The sequence below is a fragment of the Alligator sinensis genome, unplaced genomic scaffold (genome assembly GCF_000455745.1).
Source record: "Alligator sinensis unplaced genomic scaffold, ASM45574v1 scaffold264_1, whole genome shotgun sequence".
In the NCBI taxonomy this organism is placed as follows: Eukaryota; Metazoa; Chordata; order Crocodylia; family Alligatoridae; genus Alligator; species Alligator sinensis.
Window position 1 is genome coordinate 7251259 of NW_005841831.1, and position 17913 is coordinate 7269171.

At 42.5% G+C, this 17913-nt stretch overlaps 1 protein-coding gene across 2 annotated transcripts in view; it reads right to left on the bottom strand.

Moving 5' to 3' along the window:
- Nucleotides 1-17913, bottom strand: part of HIVEP3 (human immunodeficiency virus type I enhancer binding protein 3) — a 195094-nt gene that overhangs the window by 97812 nt on the left and 79369 nt on the right. For both annotated transcript variants that reach the window (XM_006014855.3, XM_025213336.1), the window contains 2 exons: nt 11903-17554; nt 6324-6469 (listed from right to left, as the gene is read on the bottom strand). In XM_006014855.3, coding sequence (XP_006014917.1) covers nt 6324-6469; nt 11903-17014 — 5258 coding nt within the window. In that variant the 5' untranslated portion in view covers nt 17015-17554. The remainder of the gene's footprint in view (nt 1-6323; nt 6470-11902; nt 17555-17913) is intronic.

Below are 17913 nucleotides of genomic sequence, written 5' to 3' on the forward strand. Positions count from 1 at the left end.
CCCCATCATAGTTACAATCCCATATGCAGTCTCATAACATGGGAGCTGGAAGACAGTGCTACAAAGCAGTGCTCTGCATTTCAACGGAGGGACTTTCTGCACAACTAAAAGTTTGACTCTCACCCAGACCTCTAATTATTTGTACTGCACAAGGATGAAAATGCTGTGGGCTGGGAATGAATTCTTCCAGGAAGACTTTTGCTTTTTCAAGGGAGCCCTGGGTGGGATAGTGTGTTTACAGGGAAATTATGACCTTGATTTAGAGGACTGATGACGCTACAGCCATCTGTTGTTTTACTGATGTGTTACTGTCCTAAGCAGACTGGATAAAGGAATTAAAAGAGGAAAAACAGTGACCCTCAACAAGGACTTGAATCCTGACCCAACTTATACCAAATCCACTCACAAAATTTTGTAAGAGAAAGAACACAGACACCATTTCCTTGACAACTCAAGACACGGTAAACTAAAATGTGGCAGACTGACTCTTCTTTCACTAAAATCTATTTAAATCAAACTCCACTGAAGTTAATGGCATTACATTAGTGTAAATACTGGTTAGAAGAAAAAAAAAAGAGAGGAGAATATAATTAAATGTATCAAGTTAACACACACAGGTATATATTGGGAGTAGCTAAACTGAAGTCAAAGGAGCTGTGCATTTTGTTTTTAAGGGGTTCATATGAGAGGAAAATTAGGCCAAATATGCTAGCAAGTGGCTGTTCATAGGAGATAAAATAAAGGTTAAACTGTAACAATCAGATAACAGAAAAGTCAACGTTTGTCTTCACTGGGCGCATCTACACATGCCCTTCATGGCACAATTGATACTGAGCCATCATTTAGTACTTGCTTTAGGAAGTACTAAAAGATGGCACACGGTTATTTTTAGCAGCTACGTCGCCATAGCAATGCACTATAACAAGGTAGCTCGTCGCTACGGTGACATAGTGTCAGCATCACAGTTTGTGCCCTCTAACACTACATCACTATAGCAATGAGCTACACTGCCATAGCACGTTGCTACAGCAATGTAGCATCTCATGTAGATGCGCCCCCTTTGTCCAGAATTCACGTCTATCTTCCTCTTTTATGAAGCATCCATTTTTATGTGATGTTCTTGTAGACATCTAAAATAAATGCTATCAGTTTTAACTTGCTTAGATCTCGGTATTATCCTCCCCAGTGCAATTGATCAGGTGCAATAAGCCAACTGATGGACACTAATAAAGTGCAGAGGAGTTGGTCATGAAACAGAAGACGATATATTGACCATAACTACTCCTAATAATATTAGATTTCATCTTGAAAACACTAATGCACAGTAAACAGGCAGGGTTTCTCTGACAAAATTATGATACCATCATAGATCTCACTTTCAAACCAAGTCGATATCTATCTACCGCTTCACGATGTAAGGTTTCAAAATGGGTAAGATGCCTCTGAAATACCAAAGTGTATTGAGGAAGGTGACACAGAACCACTGTGGCAACACAACGGTTCTCCCAAACTAACACTGGCCAGCCTGACCTTCAAAGATCATTTTTACAGTTCCAAACCACAAAAATATTCCTCAGTGAAAGACCACATGGATATTTCTATTAGCTCCTTATGGAGTACAAACTCTGAGCTGGCTGCTTCATGCAGCTGACTTCCAGTGACACTATATGAAGAGGAGTAACTGTGCAGGTAGCTAGTCTCTGCAGTCAAAATAGCATCAGTGGGGATGTCTACATGAGACACTGACTGCACAATAGGCTGATGCAGCTCCACAGACAACGTGGTATGGCAAAAACTGTGCCAAGATGCTACTGCACAGTAGTATTAGGCTACTGTGAAGTGGCATCACTGAAAAGGCATCCGCTGATGTTACTACACAATAACTTCAGTTAATATACATTTATTTAGTATTTCCTCATACAAGTACTAAATAAATGTTTAGTAACCACTGCACAGTAGCGTCTTGTGTAGACGCTCCCAGTATTACAGAAAGGCTCACACATAGAATATGCTTGCTTGTATGTTGGGTTGTTGTCATATGTACCTTTAACTATTTTAAATGAGGAAGGAATCATTGCTCAGGAGTAGGTATCATTTTCTCCACTATAAACATACATCAAACTGCTTCTATAGCGGTATAGGTGAGCTAAACTGTTGTAACTTTAACATTGTTTGAAATAGGGAAAAGTTACAATGGTTTCACTGAACTGAGTTCTTATTCTGACTGCTGATAACACTTCATGATACTGATTACTGTGCTGCTACTTATAGAGACGAAACTGAGACCAATCAGCTGTGTCCACACATGCAGGTAGGTACGGTTTGTGTCCACACATGCAGGCACAAACTTCTCTGTGGTGTCACAAACAGCATCTGTCACATGTTAAACCACGTGTGGCACTGCTAATTTGCAGTGCAGGGGAAAAATTCACTAGTGGGATTTCCCATTAGCAGAAAAATACCTTGGAAAAAAGGAGTGCAAAGCACACGAAAATAGCACGTGCCAGGACTAATGAGACCCCATACTGAGGCACACTGTGGCCCAGCAGTGTGCCCCAAGATGCAGGAGCAGGCAGCCCTGGGTTGGCTGTTCCCCTGCCTCCATTTGCCTCAGCATGGGGGCTGCACTACAGAGCTCCTGTGCTGAGGCACATGGAGATGGGGCAGCTGGGGAAGCCTGCTGGGTTGCCTAGTCCTACTTCCCCGCTGGCTGGGGCACAGGGTGCCACAGCACATCCCGCCTCCCAGCACATGGAGCCCAGCTGGGAGCAGAGAGTAGCTGGGAGTGGGCAGTTTACTCACAGCAGAACAATGTATCCTGCCACAAAGGGCATGTGCAGGGGCATGCACTGCAGCAAAAAGTAGCTATTTGTGCTGCTGCTGCAAGCACACATCCCTTCTCTGGATGTGGCCATCATATCCCAAAAGGGCCATTTTTGGTCACTTCCAAGCTGATATAAATCTGAAGGTGAACACTTACGCCCCTATATCTGGATTTTGAAACCAACTTTGAATACAGATTGAACGGGAGTATATGTCACTATACAAGATCCATAGAAAGTAGATTCTAAATCAGATGTTCTAGGTCAAGTAATGTAGAGCTCCAATTAGGAAACATATCTGCTCAAAAAGTCCACCTGAGCATAAAGAACAAGCCAAGCAGCCCACCAATCTTTCAGATCAAATGGGGAGACATCTAAGAATAAAGAGTGATACTTGAGGCAGGCAGAGCAGTCAACTCCAAGGGATCCCCTTTAGGGCGCGAGTCTAGTTAATTTTCTTGTCCTGTAAAACTGGCTAGTGGGTGGGATGGGAGCTGGAGTTTTGTCTCTTTTACCCCTGTTCGCCAGCCGGGCCCTAAAATTCAAATTGGCTGGACACAGCAGTGAATACAACAGCAGAAGGGGAGCAGAACTAGTAATGTCAACCTTGTCACAACAAAAAATGTAGTAAAGCTAAATGGTGAAGCCAGAGAGCATGGCAATACACAAGAGTGCTGACAGCAGCAGTGAGAATGAGAAAGGATTTTAAGGAAATAAAAAGACTGCTAAGAGAAACAGAGAGAGCTATAGCAAGAGATGGATTAAGCTCAATCTTTGCAGAAGCATTTGGAATTGCTTTGCTGTGAACTCCTCTGGCTGACCCAGAAGAAGCACTGAAACACTCCTAAAAGATCTAAAACCAACCAGACCTAGCCAGAAGGTTAGATCCGGCTCATACTCAGTCAGGCTGGGCTGAAGATGTGGGAGAACATGAATAACTTCTTAGGAATAGTTTTGTTTGTAACTAAATTCAGACAAATATTTTCCAGGAAGACAAGAAGGAGAGGTGTTCTGGCTCGTAAAATATCTTGTGTAAAGTACTATGAACTAGTGGAGCTCTCTGGCAGGTTTGTCACTGCACTGACAGAAAGTGTTTTGAGAGAGGACAGATGGATAGATCTTAAAGCCTGATGGGGCTAAATTGTTCAGTAGCTGTACCTGCTTTATAAGAGACACTGACCACCAGGTGCTTCCAGAGGTGGACTGCCTTCCTTTGTCTGAGCTCCAAGTGGTTCCTTTTCCATATCAATTGGGGGATAATATTTTAGTACCCCATTCTGATGTACTACTGCATTAGTGAACAGCTTTGATACTAAGCACCTGCCATTGTCTTTTCTACACATAGTATAATCATTTCTTTTAAGTTATTTCTAGTGACATTTTTAAAAAAAATGTAAGTTCAGGATAATATCATATTTTCTCACATAATGCATGCACCTTTTCCCCAAAAAACAAGTGTTGAAAATTAAAATGCACATTATATGTGAGAACTGTGGTAAGTGTAGGTTCTGTAGCTTACTGGATGAAACTGGAAGTAAAATCTGCAGCCATCCACAGGGAGCAGAACAATGAGCAGGACTTAGCTCCCTAGCTACTGCAACTCATTTGCTTCCTACAAGGAAAATCTTTTTGTCTTCATTTTGCCTTTGAAAAAAACAAAGTGCATATTATATTCTGGGACATGTTGCATGCAAGAAAATACAGTATATTCCTTGATGTTATATGCAGTTGAAAGGTTACTTTGTTTTGTGCTGTAAAGGATTTATAGTTAAGATCACATGGCTGATAGAATCCATGTCATTCCGCCTGGTGAATGGAAAGGGACACTTGCAATTCATTTCCCCTTTATTAGCAAAATGTTTTTCAGAGTGGAATCCTTTTGCAATAGGCCACACTGACAGAGTGCCTCCCACCCTGAATGGAGGAGGCGGCAGTGAGGAGACCATCTGGGCAGAATTCCTCTGTGCCGTTCCTTGCACAAACCTCATTGACTTTGTCTAATGCAAGGTGAACTTCAGACACACAAACTTTGGCCCTACTTACTCATGAGAAGCAAGGAATCTAATTGCCAGGACTCTACATGCTCCTGTGAGATATCTCCATTGCAGGAGGAAACAACATGTGGATAACGGAGGCTCTCCTTGGGATTAAGATAGTAAAATACAAGGATCGCACAGGCAGATGAACCTATTCACTACATAAGGATAATCCTAACATAAAGTACTCAGTTCACCCACTGTTTTTCCTTTCCTGCTATACCTAGCCAGCCCCCTAATTCAGTGCTAGATAATGAAGTCTGTGCGAGTTACTATCAAGAGCACTCACCATTTCATAAGCAGAAAGATGTAGTTAGCAGTGTTAGGTCTGAAGTCCGGCAGAAGGTAGGGCAGAAATGGACCTTATATTTATTTAAGTCTGCAAGGTGAATCTCTACCCTTCCTTCATCATTACATGTATTATTTGTTTACTGTTCTGTTCTTTATCTGAATCTACCATTTGCTGTTGCTGCCTATAAGTATACAAGCTTCACTTGTAAATCTGAGTGAATACTTTGATCCAAGGGATATATTGTTCAGTCAGAGCATACTTTCATAAACTTTATTTTGTCTTTTTAATTATAAATTTAGATCAAATTTAAATATTTAAAAGACAAGAAAATGTCTACAGGTAACAACAGGGAGAGAAAGGCACAAGCCCTGATGCAACAAAGTGATGTCCTACCAGAAAAACCCAAGAGAACTTACTGGTACTCAGAAGGTTTGCTATATTGTGCTCTGAGTTTCTGAAGTGTCTTTTTGTTCCCCTTGAAATATACAGGAAATAGGATCTGTAACTGTATCAATTTGATATACTATTTATTAATAACAGTTACAGATGTCAAGAGATGGAAATATTAATCCAGTGCAAGAACGATTGCTGAATCACCTTGAAGTAAGAGTACAATAAAGTAAAAATTTAGCACTTGCACTCTTTTGGTTGGAGTTACTTTAGTGAACTAATCAAACAGATGGATAGGAATAAAAACAAGTATATATAATGCAAGTATATAAAATGCAATCCATCCTTCCTCTTCCACCAAAAACATCCCGGAACCAAAAGAGATTATTCAGACTATTAGAAACCTTATTCTGAGCTGAAGGCTCTGAAAAGAACTAGTAAATATCCATCATCTTCTATAGAATAACAGCTGCAGGAAACATCTATGCTCTTCAGCTGTCTCCACTCAACCACCTGCAGAGAGGACCTAATGAGTTGCTTGCTAACTTGAAAGCAAACTCAGGAAAGAAATTTAATTCATCTTGAATTACATGCAGCTCTTTAGGGGTCACTTTAGTTAAAAGTGCCTGAGGTAAGGTAGAAGGAGAATGGCTGAAATCCATCTACGTTTGGCCATCCTGTGCTGAAAACAACATGATGACTTTACTGACTTGACTTTGTTTTTACTGATAGGTCTCATGCAACTGGCAGAAACGAATGTCTGAAAAAATATGAGATACTTACCCTCCTTCAAAGATCTTGATCCTGGCAGGCTCCCCTCTTTTGGTTATGGGAGCATCTTCCTCTGATTTTCCTCTTTTATCCTCTTCTTTCTCAGCTCTAGTTACATCTTTTCGACCTTCATTGGAAAGGAGTGAAGGCAAATGAACCTACCTCCCCAAAAGAGTAAAATAATCAGTGATTACACATTTTCAATGGCTCTAGAAAAGTAAAAAAAAAACATTCATACAGCAGGCTCCCAAAGAAGGAAACCTACCATACATGCTGTTGACTACCATGACTAAAAGTTTGGTAATCAGGACTTACATTTTAAACATGGCCTCTGATTCTGGATCTTGCTCCTTGTTTTTTGTCATGCCTTATTTACACTGACCTCTTAAGATGGGTGTAGATATTTTAAAAGTACCATATACATTAAGAGCAATATAAATGTTATAACAATAGTAATTAATCCACATTTAAGAATCATATTCCTCTTATAAGGTGGGTCTGTATGGGTATCCTCATTTTAACAACTGAGAAACTGAGATATAGGAGACTAAGTGTTGTGTCTTGGGTCACACTACGAGTGTGTGGCAGAGCCAAGGCTAGAATGCAGAACACTACACTTCTAGCTCATCCTTCTATCTTTAGAGTTACCTCCCACCCCCTCCATGGACTACACAAATTACTGGGAAAGATACACATGCAAATACATTTGAACTCAACCTCTAGTATTTTTCTTCAGAAACCTGCATTGTAGTCATATATACTTTTTCTTTATGAACCACTGTTTACTGAGAATTCTTAGGTGACTTCCCTTCCCCAAAACCAATATTAAGCAAAGTCTCAGTACGAATGTTCACAAATAGGCCAGCAAAAACTGTTTGGCTCCCAAGTTCTTAGAGTGAAGCTTTCTTTTCTTTTCACTGACAAGTCTGTGCCCCTTTTGCTAAAAAAAAAAAAAAAAATGAAAGGCAGATGCATACTGAGATGCTATGTAGCAAGACTTCATAACGTATGATGTTTATGCCATGCAGCCCTATGTCTGTCTGTACTAAGTCAGTTAATCTCATCTAAGAAAAGCAAGACTGCATCTAGGATGAATGCAAGGAAATTAAATGAAATCTTGGTGACTACACAGATAGGATCTCATGAAACAACTTGCTTCATATGACGCGCACAGTTTTGAATGTGAAAATTTTTGAGTGTGGCTTTATCATTTATCCTCTGATGCAGCAGTTTGAGAAGGCTGAATTTTTGCATACTTTATTTAGAAGCTCAAAGGCCATCATCCATAGCAATGGAAGTCAGTAAGGGGAAAAAACGACTTCAGGGAAAACTATTTCTACTAATACTCCCCTCTCCTACTCCATGGACTCAAAATATGCTCTTAAAGATCCACAGACAAGGTAACCCTGGAAGACCCAACATATCCAACTGTGGTACCTTCACTGAAAAGCTAACAGGATTCATTGCAACTATCCTGAAACTAGCTGTCACTTAAATAACATTTTTTCTGCAGGACACAATAGACTTCCTCAAGACAATACAGATCCTTAGTCACCGCCCTCAGAAAACCATGTTTACAACTATCAATGTCACCAGCTTTTATACCATCATCCCACACTGTGAAGGCACAGATCCCTGCCTGAAATACCTATAAAAGCATGGATTATACAAATCATCCACTTGATCCTCACCCACAACAACTTCATTTTCAACCACTGACGCTTCCTCCAAACCATAGGCACAGCAAACTATATGCACAAAGACAGCCCTTCAGTAAGCCACACTCTTCATGAGCTTCTCCATGAGTCTCCCCATTTGTAAAGGAGTGAAAAGTGCCACAAACCATGTTTTGGCTTCTTTGACTATGGGATGTTGTTCCAAGAAGGATTGCTAGGAAGAGATGGGATCCACCTGACAAAGAGAGGGAAGAACGTCTTCGCAGACAGGCTCCCTAACCTAGTGAGGAGGGCTTTAAACTAGGTTTGCCAGGGGATGGAGGCCAAATCCCTGAGGTAAGTAAGTATGGAAATGGGTGACCTGGAGGAAACAAGCAAGAGGGGGCAACTAGGGGAGGCTCTCTCATTCTTCCTGAAAAAGTAGGGCAATCAGCTAGTTACCTCAAATGTCTGTACACAGCCTGGAAAACAAGCAGGAAGAACTGGAAGTCCTTTCATAGTACCAGAACTATGATGTGACTTGAATAACAGAGACTTGGTGGGATAGTTTGCATGACTGGAGCACTATCACGGATGGGTATAAACTATCCAAAACGTATAGGCAGGGGAGAAGTGGAGGGGGAGTTGTGCTTTCTGCAAAAGAGCTGTATGATTGCTCAGAGCTCTAGTATGAAACTGGACATAGGCCTGTTGAAAGTCTCTGGGTTAGGGTCAGAGGGGAGAGCAACAAGGGTGATGTCATGGTGGGTGCCTGCTATAGACCACCAGGTCAGGAGGATGAAGTAGATGAGGCTTTCTTCAAACAGCTAGTGCAAGTTTCCCAAATCACAGGTCATGGTTCCCATGGGGGACTTCAGTCACCCTGACATCTGCTGGGAGGGCAATACAATAGTGCACAGGAAATCCAGACAGATTTTGGAGCGTGTTGGGGACAACTCCCTGGTGCAATTGTTGGAGAGGCCAACTAATGGCCATACTCTTCTTGACCTGCTTCTCACAAGCAAGGAAGAATAGGTGGGGACTGCAGTAGTGGATGACAACTTGGGCAATAGTGACCACAAGATAACTGAATTCATGATCCTGAGGAAAGGAAGGATGGAGAGCAGCAGAGTAAGGACCTTGGACTTCAGAAAAGCAGACTTTGACTTGCTCAGGGAACTGATCGGTAGGATCCCCTGGGAGGCCAGTCTGATGGGGAAAGGAGTCCAGGAAAGCTGGCTGAATTTTAAAGAAACCTTACTGGGGATACAGGAATGAACTATCCCAATGTGCAGGAAGACTAGCAAGTCTGGCAGAAGACAAGCTTGACTTAGCAGGGAACTCTTCAGTGAGCTAAAATCCAAAAAAAGAAGCTTACAAGAAGTGGAAACTTGGACAAACAACTAGGGAGGAGTATCAGAGTCTTTCTCAAGCATACAGGGATGAAGTCAGGAAGGCCAGAGCACAATTGGGGTTGCAGCTAGCAACAGATTTGAAAGGTAACAAGAAGGGTTTGTACTTGTTGTCAGGCCTAGACAAACTGGAGGACTGGACTCAAAAAAAGGTCATGAAATTCAATAAGACAAGGTCAAAGTCCTGCACTTAAGATGAAACAATCCCATGCACCAGTACAGCCTGGGGACTGACTGGCTAAGAAAGGGACCTGGGGATGACAGTGGACAAGAAGCTGAATATGAGCCAACAGTGTGCCCTTGTGAAGAAGGCTAGCAGCATATTGCATTAGTAGGACCACTCTTGCTGGTCCCATACTCTCAGCTTCTCAGTAGGCTCCTGGACCATTCCCTGGGTCTCTAGGAACCTCTTCCTCCCTTTAGTTCCTCCTCAACCCTCCTGATGGCTTCAGCTGTTCTCTCTGTGGTGGTGCTCCACAGCTGCAGTCCTCCTGCGGAGGTGGTGTTCTCAGCAGGCTTCAGATCTTACTGCTGGGCTTACCTGCTATAAGCCCAGCCATCCTCCTGAGTCGGGTGACCCAGCCTAGCCTCACCTGTGGGCTACCTGGGTCAGCTGACTCATGATTAGCCCTAGCCCACACCTGCCAGCAGCTTCACAGGCTGCCTCACCCCTGCCACACTAAGCAGCTTTCTGAGTTGCCAGGAATACACTCCACCTTATCTTGACCAGTAACCTGGATATTAAAAGACTAAACTTAAAATTTCACTTGCACTAAACACCTCATCAAAATCACTTATGTATTTGTCACTAGGTCAATGTATCTCCATTGAAATAATCCTAGTTTATTTGCACCAGTTAACTAAGCGAAGCTGTTTTCTAGGTGAATGATGCACTTACACCAGAAATGTAAATTTTACATTTTACATAAAAATGTAAAATGCAAATGTATCTAAATTGTCATAAACTCCTTAATGTACATCTGGTCTTAATTTTTAAGGTCTCAGCTAAAAATGTTTTGAGTCTCTTTGGGGTAAACCATATGTAATGTACTGGTATACATGCTGGTATACCAACATGCAGGATTAAAACCTAAATAATTCTGTCTAGATTTTAACCTATGACTTCAGGGTTATAAATACTTTAAACCCCATACTGAGGCCATCCTCCTCCTCAATACAACCTAAAAGCACTACTAGGCATTCGTAAATGCCCACATCTCATATCAAACTCAAAAGAAGTGTGGATGCTCTACCTTTTTCAGAATGAAACCCACAATGTGTATAGTGCTTTTAACTATTATTCTTTGTGAGTAAAGATGCAATCTAAAATATTAATTATTATTATAATAGACACATCATTCTCTATCTCTTGATTCCCTGAAACACCATCCTTGGGATATCTGCATTGAATAGAAATAAAGACACACTGAAATACTGCATCTCTAATGCGGATTTTAAGGTATATTTATAAGGAGCAGCAGCAGAAATTATGATAAATTCAATACTCAGAGTTCACTTTGTGATTCAGAAATAAAATGAACAATCCATCAGTATAAACTGCCATGAAATGAGCAAAATTGCAAAATCTTTAGAGCAGTTCTATTTGCTAATATACATGATCACGACCTGGATTAAGAGGGATTTGTGTGGTTTTGCACCAATAAAAAACAGTAACAAGATCTGCTCTTACACACTTCCCAGCATCAAAACTAGGGGAAAAGCACCATGAAATAATCCATAGCATCTTCTCTAGAGCCTTGGGCCCATGTGGTAGCTCAAGGACTTTAATGGGGCCCTGCACAGGTAAAATAGCTGACAACCTTCTGGTATAGTTCAATAAGAACTGAAAACTGCTGTCTTCTTTCCGTTAACTCTCCAAACAGTGTAGAGCCACATGTGCAAAGGTTTTAAAGCCTCAAAATGAGATGGGTGCCTAGTGTAGCGGGATATACAAATGCAGCTGCATCAGGCACATAAATCCCTAGTTATAGACACTTCTGAAAATCCTAGTACATGTGTTTCTGCAACTTTAGGTGGCTAAATACCTGTGTAATCTGGCCTTTAAAGCTATTAAGTGTTCAGCTCCCCTTTTGATAAATATAGGATAGGTAGATTATAGTCAGAATCTCATTATCTGAAACATCCCCATTGATTTAGCGTCTTTTTTATTAATAATATGCAAAACATAAGGAATTCAATAAGCATTTATCTATAAAAGTGCTATTTCAGAAAGGCAAGTTTATGTGTAATTTTTGTGGCCAAGTATTTTCTTACATGAGGGTGATCACCAGATTAATAGAAATTGAACTATAGAAAAAATACTGTCATGCCATAGAGGAGTCTTGCATTCTTTTGTCTTATACTGTTTTATGTTTTCACTCAGGCAATCCCAGTAAGAGCAAGTACTCTGCAAAGTGATGCACCTAGCAGTCTTTACTAAACTAAATCCATTACTTGCTAATTCTTCCTTCTCCCGCCCTGACCCACACAAATATAATACGAGAAAAAGAAATCATTTTCTTACCTCAGTCATTTTTGGCTTCCTGGAGCTGGACGGTACGAGCCTGCCTGACTCTGGACGTGGAGCTGTAGCCATGGTGTAGGTTTCTTTGCTCACCTTCTGCTTGGACCTCAGGAGCGAGAGGGCTGCTTTAGTGGATATACCTGGTAGATTGGGATTATACAAGCTAATACACCAGCTGGCATACACTGAGGACCTTCGGTCAACTTGCTGGATATGATTTGGCTTTATGTAGTTTAAATAGCACCAACTGACATTAGTGGTTGTGTGGAGACTGGGGAACTGCAGTACCTTCTTCATGTCTGTACCTTCTTGAGACTTCATTGCACTTTGAGTTGCATCTGATTGAGGTGCAGGACTCGGAGGGTTTGGTGGGAGATGCTCCGCCAGCTCTTTGGAATCTTCCTTCTTTACTGTCTGCAAAGGGGCCTTGCTGCGGAGCTGCTTGCCACCTGGCTGCTTGTACTCCTCCAGTGCCTCAAAACTTGAAGCACCTGAACGGGGCAAGGCTGGCTGCAAATTACTTGGGATTTCCTTTGGCTCTGACTGCTCCAAGGATAAATTAGGTGGAGTTTCTACCTCGACTCTGCCTTGGCTCTCTGCCAGAAAGTGAGATGTGTCCTGCTTTTTTCCTTCCTCTATTGTACCGGGTGGTTTCACCACTTCTAGCTTTTCTTCCACTTCAGATACTTCTTCCTCTTTCACTCTTTTCTGCTGTTGTGTTTCCATTGTAAGCTCCAAGCTACCAGCTGGAGACAACATCCGCTTGCTTCCACTGACTGTTGATGGACCCCCTTCTAATCCCAGGACACTTTCTGATGGGGATGTGAGTGGCATATAGCCTTTCCTTTCTGGCAATGGTAATGGCACTCTCAAGTATGGACTCGGGAAGATGCTCCTCTGATCCTCTGTGATCATCTGTGCCAAATCAAAACCTATTCCATGGACATCAGCACTGCAGACCAGAGTGCTCTTGGGCTGGCGATCATCAAATTTTGGAAGGACAATAGAAGATGAACTACACTGTGACTGGGTGACGAGGATCTGAGAGAGAGTTGTGTACATCGCGCTCCCATATGATGGCATGTTAGTCTGAATGCGAACAGGGACTACGAGCGATACCATAGGATCGACACGTGTGGGGACCACAAGCTGAGACGTGGAGGCTGACACTGAAGGGCTTGTCGTGCAGGTCAAAGGATGTAATCCAGTGTCAGGGCTGAACTGTGTGCATGGGGAAAGGCTGGAGGTCCCTGCTGGTGGAAATAAACTGGACTTGAGCTGTGGCAAATGGCTGCTGGCTTCCCCTGGCAACTGGAGGGCAAACTGAGACTGGAGAGGCAGAAAGAACGCAGAAGGGATTGGTGAGGAGCTGGGGTAATTCACAGGGAGGAATGAAGGGTGTTGCCTGAATGGCACTTCGGCTGGGTGTGCCATCAATGGAGGGGCAATGTGCAGCTGGCCTGGGTGGAGAAGAGCTTGCTGGAGAGGAAGCGGTGGTGTCTGAAATATAGAGGGAGGAATCTGAGGCATCGTAAATTGAGCAGAGAGGATGTCAGACATGGTTTGAGTGGCAAAGAGCTCTGCAGACTGCGCTGGCTGTGGCAGAATATGCTGGTAGGGGAAGAGAGAGACTTGAGGGGACATGTACTGTTTTTCATGCAGTGCTAGCTGTGGTACTGGATGATGGAGCACCTGCAGAGTTTCAGTGTACGGCTGGCTGTATGCTGGCGGAGGGCTGTCTTTTGGCTGACTCTTATCAGTTGAATAGCCACCGTGTGAGGATAAAGATGTAGGTTGATGGGGCAGACTTGTGGCAGGAGATTTACTGGAAGAAGGCAACGGTTCTTCTGTCTCTTGCCGTCCTTTTGGGGCTGGGTCTGGTTCATGCTCTGGATGCCTGGTGAGAGATGCTTGCCTAACCAGAAAACACTTCCTTCTCTCCTGTGGAGTTGAAGAGACTGAAGGACCAGGTGCTGAGGCAGAAGTGGATGACAAGCTCCCATAGTCAAATGATTTACTGCGCGTCTCTGACATCTGTGAAGTGTGGGACACGTTGGGGGTCTGCTCGGAAGCAGATCTTCGCATTTCCCTGGAATGATGATGGTGGGTCGGTACCGTCAACATGTGAGAGCCTATGCCTAGAGGTTTCATATGGGATTCAGAGGACTGGCTGGTCATCTCTGACTTACTGTATTCTTCACGATCAAATGAAATGGAATGGGTGGAGCCATGGGATATACTGCTTTCCTGACTTGGGCTTCTTGTGAGAGATACTGACTCAAAACTAGACTCTCCAGAAGACTGAGCCATTTCTGCCAGCCGAAGCCTTTTCTTTTTCGGTGGAAGTTTTTCTGCAGGAAGTTGGGACAGTGTTTGGCTTCTCTGGGGCCACTGAAATTCTTCTGTTTTTTCTACCTCTTTAGGTGGAGGCTCAGGCTCATTTTCTGGTCTATCAGGCTCTTCAGTGACCAGAATTTCAGGGACCTGGATGTTGGGTTGGCGTACCAGCTTTGGCTGCAGGGAATGAGATGGTCGGCTGTGTTGTGTTGCTGACTGAGATGAGTACTGCGATAAAGGCTTTTCTTCTTCTAAGCCACTCAGCTGTTCTATAGAGTCTGACTTCTCAAAGGAACTTGTATGCTGGATGACAGATATCTCTTTTGAGGTTGTTCTTCTCTCTTTGCCTTCTATACTAGAAGCTGTTTTTGTAGTCCTGGAGTGAAAGCCTGTGCTGACCTCAGAAGGTGGTATGGATTTACCTGGATCTGCTGGTGACTTGATAGATTCACGGGTTAAGTTCAAAGCAACATCAGATGATGCTCGACTTGCAAACTGACTTAATGATCCACTGCTGGAGGAGGGAGTTTCAGAAACCTCAAAAGCTGGGGGGTCCTCATCATCACCAAGACTCTTCTCTTTCCGTCTTTTTCTGAGTGGAGTGAGTTCCAAACTGGTCCCTAGCTTGTAATGCATCATTTGTGGCCAGGAATCAGGATCCACAACATTTTTCTCAGTTTCTGAAGAGGTATGAGAGCTAGAAGAACGAGACTTGGAGATCTGAAGTTCTGAACAGTAATATTTTTTATGGGCTTCATAATTATCCCTTTTCTTGTACCGAGCACCACATATATTGCATTCATACATGAACCCTTTCACTTTCTGTCCCTTCCTTGACTTTTTGGTAACATCGCTTTCCTTGGATTCCTGTTCCTCAGCAGGTTTAGAAACAGTTTCTTTGCTTATTGAGCTAACTTCCTCTGAACCATATTCCACTCCCAGAGGTAGCTCAATAGCCGGCTGTCGTTTTAGCATTCGAGGGTGTGAAGAAAACACTTGGCTGCGACTTACGACATCAGGCTCCATGATGTGGTCATCAAATGAGTAACTACCTCTAAAAGTATGAGGGGAGCTTATAGTGCATGCAGCAGAAGGCATTGAGTGGCTTCTTAGAAGAGGCACTGTCTCTGTGGCACTGTGGGATTGCTGAAGTGATAACAATGATTGTTCAGGCTTAATTTTTTCACCATGGGATGCTAATGATTTTGATGCATCCAACTGGCTACTGGAACTAGACTTGATATCAAATTGAAATGGTTCTCTATATACACTAGACTTTGGAGATTCAATGCTGCTACGTCTAGATAATGAACTTCTTCTAGGCTTAACACTATCTATTTCACTGGTATCTACAACAGCTTCATTAATTGTGATTAGCTTAGTGATGTGTTCAATAACCTGTGTTCTAGGCACAGACAACGGTACCATGCTAGGTTTATCTTCAGTAGACAGGTGTGGAAACCCCGGGGTCGTAGTTGCAGATAACATTGCAGTCCTTTGTCCAATTCTCCCACATTTCCCAAAAATAATTTCTGCATAAGATTTTGCATTTGTATTTGGTGGGCTGATTTGCTGTTCTGCACTTTCTGATCGTGAGAAGTAGCCGGACTCTGTACTCCCTTTGCTCCCAGGGCTAAGAAAAGCCTGCTCATCTATCACCTTCTTCCTTTCACTTAATCGGAGTGCAAGCTTCTGTTTTATTGTATGTGTATCTTCAGATTTATGGCTCAAAGCATGGTCTGATGATGGCTCCACAAACTGGGTGCTGTCTTCAAGAGACTGAGACATACTGGAATGGGATAATGAACACCGGTCATGGCTCGAACCCTGACTTCCTGCACTGTACAAACTACTAGATAGCAGAGTCTGCTTTTGCCTGGGAGATAGCTCTACTGAATGACCTGACATTGTACCTGTCTCATCTTCTGAATCTGTACTTTCTCCTTCAGTAGGCTCTTCAAATTCCTCCCCACCAATCCTTTCCATTTCCAAGCTGGAAGGATACATCTCTCCTCCCATTCCTGAAGCCAGCCCAGCTTTTATTCTATGCGCATGAGACTTCCTATGTTTATACAAATTACTCTTAGTCTTAAAAGAAAAGCCACATGGAATGCAAGGGTATGGGCGCTCACCCGTGTGCGACCTGATATGTTTTTGGAGCACACTTGGTTTTGCACAAGGTCTGCTGCAGTACTGGCAAATGTATTTGCCTGGCTTCTGAGGTTTCTTTTCCTTCTTGTGCACTTCCTCAGTTTGTTTTAAGGAAACTTGGGGAGGACGAGGAATAAAGACTTTCTGAACGGACGGCATGTCCTCTCCAGGAATGATTGGTGAATGGGAAGGTATGAGCTGACTAGGATGAGAATGAAGTCCAGTTGACGAAAAAGAGCTGGAGGGACCAGGTCTTGCTGGATCTACTAGCTGCCATGTGGGCCCTTCAAGGGCATGCTCTGGTTTTCCAGGAGACATAAATGCTGGTGACAGCGGATGCTGCTGAAGCTGTGAAACGTGGGAAGGATGTTCAAAAGAGGAAGGCTTGGGTTGTTTCTGATGTCCAGTTTTCTCCTGAGATTCCTCTCTTGGAATCGGCAAAGAACCAGAAAAGTGCTGCTGTGATATGATGTCACAGAGAGGGGGTCCTTGCGAAGAAGCAGAGCTGCCCTGATACGTAGCTGCAGATGTAATACTGGTTTGGAAAACCTCTCCTTTGGTAAGCCTCTTCCTTGGACTTTCTTCCGCCTTTTTTGTGCTCTTCTGGCTTTGTTCAGGATCCATGACCTTAAAAAGGGTCTCTGAATGCTATTTTGGGAAGGTTTTGGCAGGCTTCATTTACGAATAATAAAGGTCTCCTCTGTAGATTCCCTGCTTTGCCTGCATTTGCTATATAAAACTGGAGCCACCAAGAGATGGTTGTTGATTTAAGATTTTACTAAAGTGTCACTAGTTGCTATTTGATTCAAAAAAAATGTTTCACGGTCAATAAAGTTCACATTGGTAACACATGACAAACTACTTCAAAGAGAGAAAACTTTCCGAAACTTTTAGTCCAAATATTTTCCTTGTGAACTTGGTTAAGGCTTTAAACCTTGCCATTTTATTTCAGTTGACAGTGGCAAGCCTTCAAAGTCAAGAAGCAACCCACAATGTGTCTCTTGTTTGTTATGCAAACCTTTGAAAACTTGAGACTTTAGTGCTCATCTCATAATCATCTTTTTTCCTTTGCAAGGAAAATAACACTGAATGGTGTGTGTTCTTCTTGTCTTCGTGCTCCTCACTTTTGGGTTCAAAGGCCGCCAAAAAATATATCCCACATTTCTGTAATTACACCAACCAAGAAAAAGACACACACACAAAAATTACTGCAGCATTCATATTTAAAATAACTAGATATTCATACTTGTAAAAGATAACAGTATACATTGCACACAAAAGAAAAATCATAGTATTTCATAGTCTAATAAAAGATATTACATCTATCCAAAGAACCTTGCCTGCCTTGGTATTTCAACAAATTCTTACCAATTTTTGGACATAATATTTAGTAGTAATCTAAATGTTACTCTTGTGAAAACTGAAAGAGCTGTTCTGTTTTTAATATACCCAGGTCCAGGCCAAGTAACAATAAGTGAAAATGAGGGACACAAATAACCTGAAATCTAATCAGCTTTAAACAA